Source organism: Cololabis saira, chromosome 1 (genome assembly GCF_033807715.1).
Source record: "Cololabis saira isolate AMF1-May2022 chromosome 1, fColSai1.1, whole genome shotgun sequence".
Classification (NCBI taxonomy): Eukaryota; Metazoa; Chordata; class Actinopteri; order Beloniformes; family Belonidae; genus Cololabis; species Cololabis saira.
In genome coordinates, this window is record NC_084587.1 from 33,728,293 (window position 1) to 33,745,821 (window position 17,529).

Sequence of the window (17,529 nt, forward strand, 5' to 3'; positions counted from 1 at the left end):
CATGTACGTCAAACCGTATCGTGGGGCTTGAGGCACAAAGTTTTCAAGGGGGCGCTGTTGAGCCATTTTGCCACGCCCATTAATGCAACCATTAAATATCAAATTTTTCGCCAGGCCTGGCTAGCGTGCAAAATTTGGTGACTTTTTGGGCACGTTTAGGGGAGCAAAAAGGCCCTCCTTTCGTCAGAAGAAAGAAAGAAAGAAAAAATTCCTACAGATACAATAGGGCCTTCGCACTGTAAGTGCTCGGGCCCTAATTAATGTTTGAAATATACAGGGGGGATTACCAGTACATGCATCCTTCTAAAGGTGTGATGACCTGGCTGCTCCCAGAAGCTATCTTTGTGTAATGTCCACCTCTGAATAACGTATAACGACGTGTAAATACCTACTTTCAAGTTATTCATTATCTTCATTAAAGAGAAAGAAGCTGAGAACGGCAAGAGGAAGAGAAATGGAAAGTTAGGAGAAGTGTCAAGATGTTCGTGAGAGACCATCTCTGAACAGATGTCATTTACACAGTCACACACACATATTGACATAAATCAGGAAGTGTTCTGCCACTCGAGCGTTGAAGGTTCAGACTGCCGCTACTGCTGCTGTCTGCCTTAATTCATAGCCCAGTTTTGTCAGCGGTATGGCTGACATCTAACGCATCCGCTGAAGGCCTTTCTCTTCCTTTGGACCAACACATGGAAACAGCCACATTCAGGCAGGATGGGCTCCAGACTGAAGTAAGCTAATATTGCCATTTAAGTTTGTTGATTTCGATCATCATTACAGCGTCTTTCAGTTAGTGTTTTTTTTTTTGTGGTTTTTATTACTTCCTCTCACATTTGCACAGGAAGTTTCCTGCTGCAGCTCTGCTGCCCTGTATCTGTTTGGCATATATTTCATACTACACATTTTCTTTTTTTTTTTTTGATATAGGACAAAAACATTCTTGATCTTTCATTCAAATAACCAGCTTTTAATGTTTCAGTGTAAAATATATTTCTATAATTAACATTTGAGTTCAGTTTTCTGGTGTCACTTAGCAGCAGATCCGTCTGATAAAGTGTCTGCTCACAATCAATTAATTTAATGTCCATGAGCTTGTGATCTGTGTAACGATAGATGCTTGGATATCTTTACCTGAGTGAGACCATGTTTGATGGGTAACAATTTCCAATAATTATATCATATCGATGCTGTGAACCTCCTTCCTGTCAGAAAAAACCCTGAGCGAACGTTCAACTGGTTCTTTGAAGCAACTTGCCCTGTGGCCAGAGACAAAGGTGAGGCTCTTCTTCTCCTTCACAGCGGCGTGCTGAGCCCAAATTTAATTTACATGGCAAATTGTTTTGTTAACGTAAGGCTTCGCTCCTCCGAATGCTTGAATTTCATAATTTCCTACAGAGATTCACACAGCGCTTGTCATCAATGGGGACATTTTTGCTTCGTGGTTTTGTTGTGACTCTAACTACCTTCTTCATTTAATCCCATTGTTGCTTGATGTAGACTATATATCGCGTTGAATGTGTCACATACAGTGAACTGGCCTCAAACATAAAGCAGTCCACTTTTATGTAAAAAAAAGACTTTCCTGGCATAGTGTTTCTGCTCAGAGTTGCTCATACTTCCTGTCATGTGATCAGCGAAACCACACAGCTTTAATAGTCACACTGAATCAGACGAGAGAATGTTAGTCTTAATAACTTGCTTTTACTTCTATTTCTTTTTTTCTTCAGTGTCACTCAGTGTTGCATTGTAAAAAAAAAAAACATAAACAAAACACATTGCCTATAGTATGAAAGGATCTATGTGTTGGTGATTACTTGTTCCTTTATTTCAATGTTGCAGACCCTGGAGTGCAGTTTCAGTTTCCAGAAGACTTCAGTGACGAGGTAGTGACCTCTGCCTCTCAAAAACATGCACTTCTGTTGCAAAAATGACCATAGGAGGCTGTTTTTAAGATGTAGATCATGTAGCTCTACAATAACGGTCATCATGAGATCAATGTTGTTATTTGTTTACTGCAAATTTGGGGTTTTATGCTAAAGGAGCATTGCAATACGATAAACTAAAATGGTGAACATTAGATAAATGTTACACCTGTTTAGCAATTTCAGCTCAACACAGTGTGGTATTTGCCCGCTGATGCTTGTGTCCTCTTAGGCTTTTTCCACTTTTTTCATTTTTGCACACACGACTCTATCTGATTTTAGGATTCCTGTCACACCTTGCCCAGATTCTGCTTCCCGTACGACATACACAGGTTAGTGTGAACTGCAAAGCCCCAGCTGAGTAACTTCAGTTCAGATAACATCTTTATCCTGCTTCTTTTTCCGTGTGGCCTCTTTTCACGGCATCCATCTGCCCAGATCGAGGGACACGGTTGCCGTGCAGCACTTTACTTTCGTTCTGACTGACCTCGAGGGATGCCAACGCTTCGGCTTCTGTCGTCTTACCAACAGCACACAAGTCTGCCTTTGTATTCTCAGGTACAGTTGGACGTGTAAATGTATGACTTGGCCACTTTCTATATAGCACACCTTGAAAATATTGAATCTTTCTTTAATCGATTTGTTTTCCAGTTATCTTCCATGGTTTGAAGTGTTTTACAAACTTCTCAACAACTTGGCTGATTATCTCTCAAAAGGACAAGTGAGTAGATAGTACGTAAATCATATTGGCTTTAATTCCCAGACACTTGTATTAACATCAGAACACGAATGTATTGTCTTTTCCACAGATCAGCGAGATGAAAGCCCTCCTGGCGGCGCTCTACCAACAGCCCATACCACTGCCAGCTGGATCGGTCACCCTGCAGATGGTAAGTCTCTCATTAGCCATGAGAACCAGGAGTCATTTTTGACTTTGTGTCTGTTCTGTCAGTGGTTTTTGCCTGTTGTCATTTTTTTTCTGAGGGAGAGCAACTGTTGGTCAGCACAGAGGTGTTTCATCCTGTTGGGCACCCAGAGACACAAGAGGGGGTGAGTCCCACAGGAGGTCATGTGGTCTGGAATCACAGTTGAGCAGATACAGACTAACTCCTGCTGGAAAACCTTCGCTGGCTGTGCTTTATGGCTGAAGCTGACGTGTGTGGACTAAAACCTTGTCATGTGCCCCTCTGAGAGATAAAAATGTTTATTTTCAAGTCAATGCAATATGTGCTAACTAGCTGTCATTACAACATTTGGAACAATATCATGAATAATGCTTGACATTACTGACTTAACAAAAAGCACTTTGTCTGATGAGCTCTGTTTCCACGCCATTTAAAGCTACAGCTGGTTGTATCTTATAAATGACTGAATTGGAGGTTTCATTCCAAAATGACTAAAATTACTAAAGGTTTGCGTGCGTAAAAACGTGTGCAAACTTGACTTCACCCGCAAACCAATGTGCAAGCTGATCTACTAACAGCGTGCAAAGAGGACTGCGCCTCTCAAATGAGCAAAATAGCACACGCTGTTCATTTAGTACTTTTGCCCTGATGAATAATCAATATGGGGCGTACCTGCCAGAAAGCGCTAAATACTGGGAGGGGAAAATGCAAATAGGTTCATTTACCACACGCAATGAGATTTACCAAGCCTGAAAGTTATTGCGGGGATTGTGATTGCGTCTGTATTTAATACGTTCGAAAGGAAGGTGCTAATCTGCTGCTGCTGTTATTGTGGCAAGGAGGCGACATCCAAAATCAAAGAATACGCAGAGAGAGAGTCTTTATTCTGCTGCATGCTATTTTAAAAATGGTTGCACAAGTTTTATTAAAGGCCACTTTTTCTTTAGTTCTTCGCCTTATATCTTGCCACCTTCTTTTAACCTCATCTGCCGTTCTTTTTGTCTTACCAACTGCATTTATTCTATCGCAGATTTTCTCCCATATTGCGTTTCTTTTGGTAATGTTTACATTTCTTTGCTGTAGTTCATGAATGTGTTTATTTGCCTCTTCCACTAATATCTCTAACTCCAACTCGTCAAATTTCATTTTGCGCTTGCGACTATCCTGCTTTCCATCCAGACTCTCCATGGCGCAAACTGTAAGACACGCAACACCTCATTTAAATACTGCGGTTTGCGCCTGTTATCAATTGCGCAAGCATTCTTAGTTGATCACCCGCAAAACACACAACAACAGCACGTGCAAACTTTTTCAGTGCACACGCAATTTAGTACTCTTTATTTAGGATCTTAGTAAATCAGGCCCTAACTGTAATATGAAAATATATTTGAAGTATAAGATTCAACCTGCGATGGACTGGCGACCTGTCCAGGGTGAACCCCGGCCTCTCGCCTGTAATTAGCTGGGATAGGCTCCAGCAGACCCCCGTGACCCTGCAAAGAATAAAACGGGTTTAGAAAATGGATGGATGGATTCAAGTCCCAGCTGATGTAATGACATTTACTAACAGAAAGAGTTTGATGCAGCATTAACAGTGTAGGCAACCTAAATATGATCAAATATAAACTACTAATAATTATTAAAATATGGTGGAAAATTCCTGACTGGGCTATCTAAAAAAAGGATAATCCTAAATCATGCTAAAACAGATGCAATGTTGTGTTACAATAAGCTGTTAACTCAAACAGCACTTTGCATGTATAATTTTGGAATGAAACAAGGTTTTGACGATGCAACATTTGACACACCCTTGCATGAAAATACTAATGCAGTCCTTTAAAAGTCAGTGCTCCCTCTTTTGTTGCAAAGGTTTTACAAATCAGAACAATATAAACTGATCATTATTAACTGAACATGAACGCAATGATTAATTTTTTTTTAAGTATTTGTCTGATACAAAAAAAAAAGCTTTGAAATAAAAGAGTGGTTACCACCTTTTACAAATGACCGTACATCCATGCTGAAGAAAGCAAAAAGATGTCCAATACCTGCCACAATCTAAGTGATCTTTCGTTTAATTTGTTTGGGCAGATTCCATATTTCATTGCTCCAGACCAGCGAAGTCTCCCCACCATCCCTGAAAATGTGAGTACGTTTGCACTAACCCGAGGTTTGTCTCTTGATAAATGTACAAAGTGATGAGTGCTTTGTGGACTTGACTATGTCTGCTCTAACGGGGTGTATATGTCTGCCCGGGTTCACCAGAGGAACCTGACCGAGCTGATTGTGGCAGTAGATGTTGGGAACCTTCTTCATCTGTACGCCAGCATGCTGTTTGAGAGACGCATCCTCATCTTTGCAAGCAAACTGAGTACTGTAAGACACTTGTTTTTAATATAAATATATATATGTCTGCTTGTAGAACATGCCCTTTGATTGGAGACAGAAATTATATTCACAAATACTTAAAGTGGGAAGTACTTATGAGTAGTTAGAATCTATAGACAACAGTGACTATGCTCTCACTGATGGGAAGCTAAGCTATCAGAAATACTGAATGAGGGCCATGGATGAGGGGATTTTTACCATCTAAAAGAACTGCGCCAATGAATCCCCATTTATTAGGCAAAAGCAGAGATATTGGTGGTAATAGAGCCTGGAGGTTGAAGGTCGAGGGAAAGGCAGATTTTAAGTGAGCTTGGTGGGCGAAGAACCAGACTAGGTATATCTACAATAAACTTTTCAGAGAGGTGAGAGCCTAGCATAGAACACTTGCATGAGAGTTAATCACATATTTGAAAAAAAAATATATATATATATTATTTGTGTGTATTCCTGTGTTGAAGCCATATTTATTTTGTGTGTGTAGCTGACATCTTGCGTCCATGCACTCAGTGCTGTGTTATACCCGATGTACTGGCAACACATCTTCATACCCGTCCTGCCTCCGCACCTACTAGACTACTGCTGGTGAGATGACTATCTATCTGTGTGTCAGTCCTTCTCTCGGCCCACGGTCAGTGACAATGGATTTACATTTCCCCTCCCCTGTGGTTACAGTGCACCGATGCCTTATCTAATTGGGGTCCACACCAGTCTATCTGAGGTACACAACTGAAACGCTTAAACATCTCCACCGACAGTCATGCGCTAGATGTGGCTGTGCACATCAACCTCTAAATATACCGTTTATGTTTCTGGGAACTAGAAGGTGAGGAGTCGTGGATTGGAAGAGGTTGTGATTCTGAATGTGGATACAAACACACTGGAAAACCCGTTTGATGACCTCAAGAGGATACCTTCAGATGTGGTAAAAATATCTACATTTACAATGAGATCAATGAGTCACTTTATATACACATCCACATACACTCCTGGGCTGATAGTTAACTTGAAGAATACTACAGAAAAGCTTTCCACTTGTGAATCATTTTTCTCTCTGTGAACTCCAGATTGTTTGGAAATGGTCTCATAATCCTTTTCAGATTATTGTGCTGCAATAATAGCTTTTATAAGGCCGCATTTACACAACAGGGCTCAAGTGACTCAATTCTGATTTTTTTCTTCCCATGTGGCATGGATCGGACATAGCCAGTGATCACGTAAGCCGTTAAAATGTGCATAGATATATGCAGATATAAATGGGATATGTGTATTTGCATCTAAGCAGACAGGTCACAATTCCCTTGTTAATGTGAGACAAATGCAGCAGTGGTGAGTGACTAAAACTCAAAGGGGGTTGGGCTCTGTTCTTTCCCTCTACTTTGAAATGTGCCTAATCCTTACCTGACCTCAAAGGATAAAACAGGAAACTGTGGCTTGGCTAAAACATGCTGTGGTGTCTCAAAACTTCAAGGAAAAAGGGGGAATCTCAGGGTATGCAATGTGTGGAAATGCACCCTAAGATTATTGATTATGTCTTTTAATTTTGCCATCATGCTAAATACTCCAGACCAACATGTGTTATACAGTTCTGTTCACTTTTTAATGATAACCTATCAAGGGCTGAGGATTAGCAGCAACTAACTGCAACTCCACTTAGATCCTATGAGAGCAGTAAGGGGTGGTTAGCATTGGCAATATAATGTATTCGTTTGACTTCATTTTTATTAAAAATGGCAGAGTGAAAAGAAGTTGGATGTTGCTGCTCCACCATCGGATGTTTTTTTTTTAATAATGTTTTTAAAATTAAAAAACAAACAAAAACGATACAATATGATAGTGAGCAATAATGAAAAGAAAAGGGATAAAAAGCCAGTGAGCCCAGGCGTTTGGTGGTCAGAAACAGGTGCAGAGGAACGTATTTAGACCCTGCAAGATACCTCCTAAACTAGCTTTTGGTTACTGTGCAAAAGCCAACGTCAGTGAACAAAATCAGGGACTTTAACTTACCTAACTTAACTAACTTTAATCTTTTTCCTCTCTTATGGGCTGGCAACAAAACAAAAAAATAAAAACTACTGACAGTAGCTCCATGTTTCCCGTCGGCCTGGACCTTCTCTGGGTTTCATGATGGTGCCCTGCACATTACGTCTTAGAAGTAGCAGCAGCTTCCATGGATTTAATTCAGACTCCTAAAATGTGTCCAGGTGTCCGGGCTGAAGATGTGCTTGAAGCGTCAGGCGGTGTCACCTGGCTGTGGGGTCTCTCTGGCCTTCCTCAAAGCTCAAGCTCTGCTGTTTGGAGGCTACAGGGACGCACTGCAGTGTCACCAGGTCTGCCACTCATGACAATACTTACTGCGAGTTAAAAGCCTTTTTTGTTTCTTTTTTTTTTTGCACCTCTATAATGAAGTGTACTTTCATATCACCTCCAACTCATTGCTCTGATTACGATGTCCTTTTTGCAGGAAAGTGAAATCTATTTCTGTGAAGAGCTGTTTCTAGATCACAAGTCTACCAGCATGAAGCAGTTTTTGGAAAGTGCCGTCCATCTGCAGTTTTTCAAGCAGGTATACGGTGACCTCTGCTGGACACACACTAAAACTGGATCCATGGGGAAGGTTTTGAAGGGCTGAGAATAAAAGTGAAAAAAAGAGAGAAAGAAATCTTATTAATGACATCAGCTGATTACAATGTATTGTTTAATGGAACAGGTGTTGCTTCTGGTTTAAGAGTTTTATATTATTAATGCAATAATCATAGTATTGTTTGTTGTTTATTATTATATATATATATATATATATATATATATATATATATATATATATATATTATTTTTGTTATTTTATTCTGACAATAAATGTACATAAGGGAAATAATGTGCAATATCTTTCACTCACTGCAACGTGCAATTATGTAAATATCCATCTGTAAATATCCGTCAGTTATCTTTTTTATATACTAGTATTTCTTATTATTTATCTTTCTTCTTATTATTATTATTGTATACCAGTTTACTGTTTATAGTGTGTTATTATTATTACTGTGTTATTACTTTTACTTTTTCTATTGATGCCCCTTGTTTTTGCACTAACCCCTTTGCTGCTGTAAACTGCAAATTTCCCCTCTGTGGGACTATTAAAGGTTTATCTTATCTTATCTTATCTTATTCCATCTGAATCTCATTTTGATGATTATGCTAAAAAAAAAAAACTTTTTTGATTGATAGTTTTGACTTTTCTTGCCATACTTTCCGGTTCTAGTTCATTGATAGTCGCCTGGATATTCTTAACAAAGGGAAGGAACCAGACGACCTCTTTGAGGACGAGATAAAGTGTGGAACAACAGCAGGTGTGTATGTGTGCTTGTCTGTTTGCCTGCGTGTTTGTTTTTAATCAGTGATTTACCAGATGTCTACTGTTTTTTGTTCCATTTTTTTTAAAGGAAGAAGTAAATCTTATCAGCAGTTAGTTGGTAATTTAAAGGTAAGTTCTTTTTTTGTAGCACAATATTCAATTTCTTCCAATCTTTTTGAAAAGAAAAACTTAAATGCATTTGTACTTTTAATAGAAAGGGGGAGGAGCTCTCATTCTCAACATGAAGACCAAAGCCAACATGAAGGTGAGCACAGAGCCAGCTTTGTTTTACTCGGAGGGATGCCGTCATTGATGTGGTCATTAATCTCTCCTGCAGGCCAAAGGCCTCACCAAGTCGGGTTTGAAAAACCTGCTCATTCACAAGGTACGCTCGACTTTATTTGGATATATGCTGTGATTGACACAAGTTCTGTAGCAGTTTTATTACTTTGCTGTCTCATAAATGCAGGCCAACAGTGAAAAACAAGCCCTTCAGAGAGGTGGTTCGGTATCACACCGCCGCGCCCGGTCTGACTGCCTGCAGAACCGTCTGCCAATCACACAACACTTTGGAGTAGTGAGACTTTGATCTTCATGCCTAAAATGCAAATCCCATTCATATCAAAAGTCTTATCTGAACATACAGTGTACTTTACATTGCACAGTGCTCTAACTTTCTATTTGAAGATGTATTTCTTTGTTCAAATTTTCACTTTTTTTTTCTCAACCTATTTTGCGGTTTCTTCCCCTCGTCAGTCACGACCCCGTCGGCCAGTTCAGAATCTCGGAGACCAGGAAAACGCGAGGGACACTGCAGATGGATGGGACAGGTGAGATGATACACATACCTCATAACTTAACTCGAATACTACCGTAGTACTCCCTGAGATGCTTCAACATTGCTTCAGTATTTTAGTGTCTCCGTGTACCTTTCCACCACCAGAGGCAAATAAAGAGCTCAGTAATTTACAAACATGACATGAAAATGTGTCTCCTGCATACATTTTATGTTTAAGTATTAATCCTTAAAATGCCTTTCTTAAAAAAAAAAAAAAAAAAAAAAAAAGATTTTACACATTTTAAACCTGTAATATCAAAGAATAACCGTGTAAAAGCTTGTGTTAATGCTTTGCACCTCAGTTTATTTCTTGATTAGGAATCCACTTCTGGCATATTAAATGGATTTGGCATAGTTTCAAGAGGTACTGTGTGGAGAGGAAGGACAGAGAGATGACAAAGAAAGTGACAATGAGAAGCTTCCGAAGGGCGTTGCGTTGTTGAGAGAACCCGTCTGACAAGCCGCTATCTGAGCAGCTCTAAAGGAATGCCACTATGAAATTCACTAGAGCCTATTGAGTTTGACAGGAAAGCATTTCGTTACGACATCCCGACCACCTGTACCACATCAATTAATGATCTGACGTCTGTAGAGATGGGGGTTTCTTTTCATAATTTAGGTTCTTTGTTTTTTTGTATTTTCAGTATTTGTCAATAAGTACCCTGACACTTTTATTAAAAATACAGGAATTTAACATAACTGTTATCACCTCAGTAATATGACTTAGTGTTCCACTATTGCATGTGAAAACGATGTTATTTAACCTGTCATCTCTCGTTTGGCATCAGAGCTGTGTCCGAGTCTGTGGCGAAGCCTGATTCTGAGCTACAGAAGGATGAAGAGGAAGGGGACGACTCGCCACTGTGCGACCCGGAGGAGATGGATCTCCTTGGGGAGATCTTTGACACGCTCAGCTCACGCAGCTCCCATGAACGTGGCCTTTTGTACGCCACTCGCAGCCTGGATCTGTTTGGAGCGGACAGCCATGACTATATCATGAAGGTTAGACAGTAAGGAAGTGTTGCAGACTCCCAAATTAAGTGCAGATTTTGAATTATGTCTGTTGCTTTGCAGCGTGGACCTGAAAACCCCAGCCAGGAGAGCCTATTTATGTCCATCAGCGGCAGCGGCAGCCTGCACAGCTGGAATCTGGAAACCACAGAGGAGCTGTCACACCTGACAGAGGACTCTGATCCGCTGGACACCAGCCTGCCAGAGGAGCAGGGGACAGACAGCCTGGAAGCAGCATGTGACGTAAAGGACCAAGAAAAACAACACGAGGACATTGAGAAACACAAGGAAATAAATATGGCAATAAACGGGGAGCAGGAAGAAGAAGAAAAATATATCAAGAATAGCGTTAACGAAGTGAAGTTGGAAGGAGAGAGAATGAAAGATCAGGAAAATAACACGGTTTTAGATGAAGACCCTTCAAAACAAATATGTGAGACGAGAGAGGATGACAAGTTGACAGACAAAAGTGGAGATGACAGAAGTGAATGTGAGGAGGTAGCTCTAGGACAAGAAACTGAAGGAAAAACAAATGAAATGGAGGACAGTGTGACAAGAGAAGAGATCCAAGATGAGAAAAAAGAAATGGTTAAAACAGATTTAAACAAATGTATAAAACTGAATTCCCATCACCCCAACTCTGTAGAGGAACAGCAAAGTCAAGGAGAGACTCCATCCAACCCTGGGCCTCAGGATCCTGCTGAAGACCTGAAATATCCAGCAGAAAAGGATGAAATAAGTGAAAAAGCAGCAGAGAACAAAGAGCAAGAGAAACGACAGGCCTTCTCTCCTCCAAAAGTGCAGTCTGCTGCAGCACGCTTCCAGCCGAGACCCACGCCCAAGCTTTCGGTTGATTCTGTACTTCTACAAAAGGGGAACGCACAAACTCACTCACCAAGTGTCTCAGACATAAACGAGAGTTCAGACACTCCTGAAGAACAAGACTGCACTCCAGTTAAAGTGTCTGAACTCAAGAAAAGGTTTGAAACTTAGATGACGCTGGTCAGATTCCTGATCACGTTACCCCGAACAAATGCTCTCTTAGTCATTTTCTATGGCCACCTCTGGTTCCTGACCTCGAAGCCATTCGTTGCTCTTGAAGATTTGATCAAACTGGTGACAAATTGTTACGATTTTAAAGACAGTTCAGTTTCTCCCAAAGACTTATTGTAGAGTTTTATAAAAATGTAACTCAAATACCAGCAAAACAGTACATCTCTTGCCAAATAGTTTGAGTTTCAGGTTTGGGTTACAGCTTCACGGCAGCAGGATGAGGCGTCGGTCGTGACTGAAATGGAGCAACGGATCATAGCAACGCTCACAGTGGGCTTTTAATAATTCATTTTGAACAAAAAGGTTGGTGTGAAATGTGTGGACTAGATGAAATGGCAAATTGCACTTTTAGATAAAACCAGTGAGTATCATGTCTAAAATAACTTGTAGAATGAAGATTGCATTTGTGAAAAGCCTATTAAGAATCCAAAAACATCTACAGTTTATTTGTGGGTGATATACTGTGCTCCAGTTTCTTCCCTTCAAAAACTGACATACTGAAGGATAAATACACTTCTGTAATTTGCTCTCACAAATCTGAATAAAGAACTTCAATATTAAACTATATTTGTCCACCTCCAAGAGGTCTTAGATGGGAGAAAGAAGGTGCAGCAGCACTTAGTGTGCACATTAGTTTAATAATCACATTGTGTATCAAATATACACTTACGTTTTCTGAGAAATGCCCCTCAGAATTTGATTTATATAAAGTGCACAAGTGTTTAGGCAGTGTTTATATGAAAAGTTTGAAAAATATTTAATATATATAAATATACAATACGAAAAAAAAAAAAATACAATTCCACTGTTGTTCCTCCTGTGATAAAGGGAGTGACTTGTTACAGCTAGATGGGCCAAACTTCCTCAGTGAAGGGCTGCTTTCTTCTCACAGTAAAACAATTGATACAAATTAATCTGATCACTCTACAGCAGCACAAACAGCATGTAAAGTGTCTGAGGTTTTAGTCCACGATCACAGTGAACGCCAGTACAGAAACATGAGATAAGTTAGCGATGCACAGCTTTACAAAGTGAGAAAGCCCACGTTGATCATATGAGTCGTTCTTCTTTGGGCAACGGCAGAGGCAGCCCTGGCTTATCAGGTCTTGCCCTTCCCGTCTGCTTCCTCTCCTCTGCGCTGGGCCTGTAAGTTCCTTCCATCTTTCTTTTCTTTCGAAAGACACAGAGCAGCAGCAGCAGCACCAACGTGAGCAGGGACACTGCGGTCGAGACAAACGCTGACACCGTAGGTGGGATTGACACCCAGATCAACATGGTGACAGACAGCTGGGGAGAGAAATCCCACATAAATCATAGGGGCTGATAAATATGACTTAATGAGTTAACCATTCAGTTTTATCATTACGGATCTCCGAACCACATTTTCACAGAGCGCTTTCTACCTTGTTGAATAGTGAACCCCCATTCAACCACTTAGACAACATCCTTTTGTCCATTTTAACTTTTGAGCACATTTAATTTCTGTTACACACGTGCTGCTTACCCACCCGAGAACTGCTGGGTATAAGGACTGAAATCAGAAATTAAATTATTCTAGTCCAGAACATAAATCATTTATTGAAAAACACAATATGGAATTTAAGCGTCACAACAGCAAGTTTCCTCTTAGGTTTGCGTTATTTGTCTAACAAGTACTATAATTAAATACTTACATCATAAAAAGTAAAAATTATTTTTTGCTAAAGGCAGTGTTGTCTCTTACTGGGACTCAAAACTGAGTAGATAAATTTGTCTCTGGCAAAGCCAACTGTACATCTAATGATTGAACATAGTTTTGAAATGGTGCTTTATTTTGAAGAAGTTCAAATGTTTGTTAATTTATGTTTTAAATGCATCATTCATCATTTGTGGAAATGAAAACTTTCTGAAATTACTTTTTAAATAAATAAATAAATAAATAAATCACTTATGTGATGAGGGCGAGCCTACCTCTGGAGAGCAGGCAGTACAGCACTATGTTCTTACATTTGGACCAAAACAGGTTCAGGAAAAACAAAAACAGCGGTGCATCTGAAAAACAAAAAAACAATTATCAATTCAGTCATCATTTCTGAAGAACCTAGGCTTCGTGTGACTACCGACATTCATCAGAGGTAAAACAGGATGATTCTCCCCAATAACTCACTGGTCACACCAGTCATTGGCACAAACTGGGATACAATTTACCAAAAACAATGTGTTAGTGAAGCCTATGAATATTTCAGCCAATATGATAAAAAATTAAGAATTAAGGAATTGAGAATAAAAAGTAGTTATACCCCATCCCCCTGGACCACAAGGAGGCTACAAAATGCCTCTAAGAAAAATACTATTTACAAGTACTTCTTAAAAACAGACAACTAAGGAGAACAAAAAAAACAAACAGAATAAGTTAACCCATATTTTAAGTACATGCAAGAGAGAATATTATCATAAACTATTGGATAAAAATAAATGCAGTGTCAAAAAAAATATGGAGCATAATAAATACTATTATAAGACAAGGTGCTAGGAATAGTCATCCTAAATACTTCATTAATAATGAAAGGAAAATTATCAAATGGAGGGATGTGCCTGAAAGCTTTCATCAGATCTTTCAACAGATGTTGGACCTGAATTAGCAAAAAAAAAACCTGATCCAGGACCAACTGAAAACCATTTATGGCACTTTTCCACTAGTACCTACTCAGCCCGGCTCTGCTCCACTCGGTTTGGCGCTTTCCCACTAGGGGTCTAACGTGCCGAGTAGATACTTTTTCTGTAACTACTCTGCCGAGGTTCTAAGAGGGCTGGGTCGGGCTGAATCTGACGTCATCACACTACATGCCACCGATTAGTCAGGGGATTGGGAGTCAGACTTCTGAGTCAGGATCAGAAGCTATTTGAGTAGCAGGAAGCAAATGGGAGTTGTTTGTTCAGTGTTTTGACATTGCTTGTGGTGTTCCCCAGGGGTCAGTGTTTGCCCCTAAATTATTTATCTTGTATATAAATAATATATGTAAAGTATCAGATGTACTTAAACTAGTTCTATCTGCAAACAATACAAATATTATCTGTGATGGCGAGGACTTAAAAGCTGTTGGAAGATGAAACTAAAGTAGTAAATTAAAAATATGGTTTGATATAAATAATCATTGAATTCCAGTAAAACCAAAAAATGTTTGGCAACTTTAAAAGAAATATGTACATGTACAAATTGATGGGGTAAAACTTGAAAGAATACATCAAAACAAAGTCCCTGATGTTGTAATTGATGACTAAATTAATTTGGAAATAAAAATATGTACAATGTAAACTGTCTTTATCAGTAATAAAAGGAGCAAAATGCATTCTAAATCACAAATCACTTCACCTTCAATACTGTTCCCTGGTTTTCCCACATTTAAAATTATTGTGTGGAGGTTTGGGGAAATAATTATAAAACTTCAACACTGCAAAAGAGAGAAATACAACTCAAAATTGAAGTAGGTTACCTGATCATACACGTGCATTATTCCTACAGTCAAAAGGACTCAAACGTGCGGATCTGGTAGAGTTTCACACCCCACAAATAATGTTTAAAGCCAGAAATAACATGTTACCAGCAAACGTATACAAATTATTAAAAGAAAGAGGGGGTACAATTTGAGAGGAAAACATTTTTTACATAAACAAAAGCACACAGATAGAAAATGTTTGTGTTTCCATATGTGGAGGAACAGTAGCTGAATTTAAGCACTATCCAAACATAAAACCGCTGCCACCCTGCTGTAGTCTGAGTGGACGTACATTTCTCCCAAAGATCTTGAACATTGATACATCTGACCAAAGTAAACAGTCCTTAGACATAAACAAATGTTTTTAAGTGAATATCACTTAAGAAAAATACAATATGGCTGTGCAGAGATAAGGATGTGCAATTAGTCAGATGTGCACTTTTTTTAAGTGAGTCAGTAATTTAAACAAGTATAAACAACAGAACAGTATCCGCATTTGCAGTGCTGTTTTCTTTTTTAGCTGCGTTCTTGTAACGCAATCATTCTTTGGGCATGGAGGGTAGCATCAGTGTCTGTTTTCACAAGGCCTACAGCTGATGAGACCAAGGACGTCCACTTCGGAACTAGGAGAGAAAATTGCAAAATCTCTTTCCATTTGTCTTTGTATTGTTCCCAAACTTCAACGATTTTTCTCAATGCCTTTGTGTACAGACAGCAGAGGGTCTACCCAATCCTTCCTTCTCAAAGACTCAACTTTTCATGAATGCTGCTTAACTAAATCATTAGGATTGCATGCTGATGTCACCTGCTTAAAATAAACATTGTTTTGTGTGTGTGTTTTGCCCTTAACAAATAAATTATATCATTACATTCAGATACTCAAATGTGAGAATTCGTGAAAGATTACAAAATGAATGAATGAAGTTTATTCAGTCATTGCAACACAAAAAACAACACCAAAAAAAACATTGTACACAGCATTAACATTTCATACCAAAACCAAAAAAATGTGTTGAACAATAACTGAAAAGGCATAGGCTCAAGCAAAATGCTTATAAAAGCCTATCCTATAGTACCAACTTTCTATTTTTGGCTACCGACCTCCAGAAAACCAAAAAGAGAATAGAAAAGCAAAGAAACAACAAAAGGCAAAGAAACAATAGAAAAGCAAATAAACATTTACAGATGGTCAATTACACTTATAAGCTTCAAAAATAGCTTTACAAACCGTTTTCTTAAATACAACAAAAGAATTACATGTTTTTAAATTTATGTTGGCATCATTCCAGAATTTAACTACTTGGATTTAACTAAAATCAAACGATAATAACTCCCCAGTAAAAAGAAGCAGTAAAAATACAATTTTGTCTCCATCACTCTACACAGAATCAGTATTCTTGTGACCTTAAAACTTGAAATTTGTTGTTTTGTCCGTAACTTTTAAAGCTGCCATTTCTGGCCAGGTCTCCCTTAAAAAAGAGATCCTCGATCTCAATGGGACTAACTAAAGAACTAAAGAAAGTGCTCCAAGTATGTTGAACCAGATACTCTGAACCAAGTAATTAAGGCTCTAGTGTTGTCCCATCTGGACTATTGCCCAATTATTTGGTCATCTGCAGGCACAAAAGATATTAATAAACTTCAAATTGCACAGAACAAAGCAGCTAGGATTGCTTTAAATTGTTCACTGCATGCAAATATCTTAAAAATGCATCAGCATTTATCATGGCTGTTGGTTGTAGACAGATTAAAATTAAGTCTCCTTACTTTCATGAAGAAGTTGATTAATAGTAAAAAACCACAATATTTCGCAGATCAGATAGTGCTCACTAGAAACGTCAATAAATATCCAACCAGACAATCATGTTATGATCATTTACTGGCACCTAAGCCAAGAACAAACTTTTTAAAACACACTGTTTTATACAGAGCTATCACAGGATGGAACACATTACCTTATAACATCAAAAATATTACATCAAAATACAGTTTTAAAAAGGTAGCTAAAGACTTTTTACATAAAATTCAATGAGTAACAAATATATCACATGCTATAATTTATTACAAAAATGTATTTGTGGGTTATACTTCGTGGTATTGGAATGACTGTATGATTCCTTTTTTTTTTTTTTTTCACCACTAATGTATTTTAGACTTAAAGTTTGCTGTTAGTGTGTATTATGACTCGGTGTTACGGTGATCCGTAACTGCGATATATGTGTGTATGTATGGACTATGTATGTTCTTTTAAAATTGCATTCGGGACCCCAGGAAGAAAAGCTGATGTTGCTACATCAGCTTATGGGGATCCTATAAATAAACAAATAAACAAATAACCTAGTAAAATAAAAGGTAAAATAAAAAAACTGTATGTGGTAGCTAATCTTCTTAAACAAGAGATGATGAAAAACAATGCCTGGTCAAAGCAAAAAAAAGGGAAAGAGATGCATACAAGGAAGCCAAGAGTAAAAAAAATGTGATATAAAGACGACTGGAAAGAAAATGTCATGAACTCACCATAAATATATCGACATGGTACAAATGTCTCCCTTGTCTCAAGAAACTCTTTACGTCAACTCAGAAT

The 17,529-nt window shown here is 38.6% G+C and overlaps 1 protein-coding gene across 3 annotated transcripts; it reads left to right on the top strand.

The window, feature by feature from the left end:
- Nucleotides 1–577: 577 nt before the first annotated feature.
- On the top strand, nucleotides 578–12,031 carry dennd1c (DENN domain containing 1C). Of its 3 annotated transcripts, none has more exons than XM_061720805.1 (23): nucleotides 578–734; nucleotides 1,213–1,277; nucleotides 1,843–1,886; nucleotides 2,208–2,257; nucleotides 2,364–2,483; nucleotides 2,577–2,646; nucleotides 2,735–2,815; nucleotides 2,910–2,975; nucleotides 4,922–4,975; nucleotides 5,096–5,206; nucleotides 5,700–5,800; nucleotides 5,891–5,936; nucleotides 6,039–6,140; nucleotides 7,420–7,545; nucleotides 7,680–7,781; nucleotides 8,475–8,562; nucleotides 8,656–8,696; nucleotides 8,782–8,832; nucleotides 8,905–8,952; nucleotides 9,037–9,144; nucleotides 9,324–9,397; nucleotides 10,194–10,407; nucleotides 10,480–12,031. In XM_061720805.1, the coding sequence occupies exons 1-23, from the start codon at nucleotides 718–720 to the stop codon at nucleotides 11,407–11,409; spliced, it is 2,709 nt and encodes a 902-aa protein (XP_061576789.1). In that variant the 5' UTR covers nucleotides 578–717; the 3' UTR covers nucleotides 11,410–12,031. The 3 variants fall into 3 exon arrangements, with proteins under 3 accessions (XP_061576789.1, XP_061576798.1, XP_061576807.1); XM_061720814.1 differs by having other exon boundaries at nucleotides 9,037–9,141; XM_061720823.1 differs by lacking the exon at nucleotides 2,910–2,975.
- The last annotated feature ends 5,498 nt before the right edge of the window (nucleotides 12,032–17,529 follow it).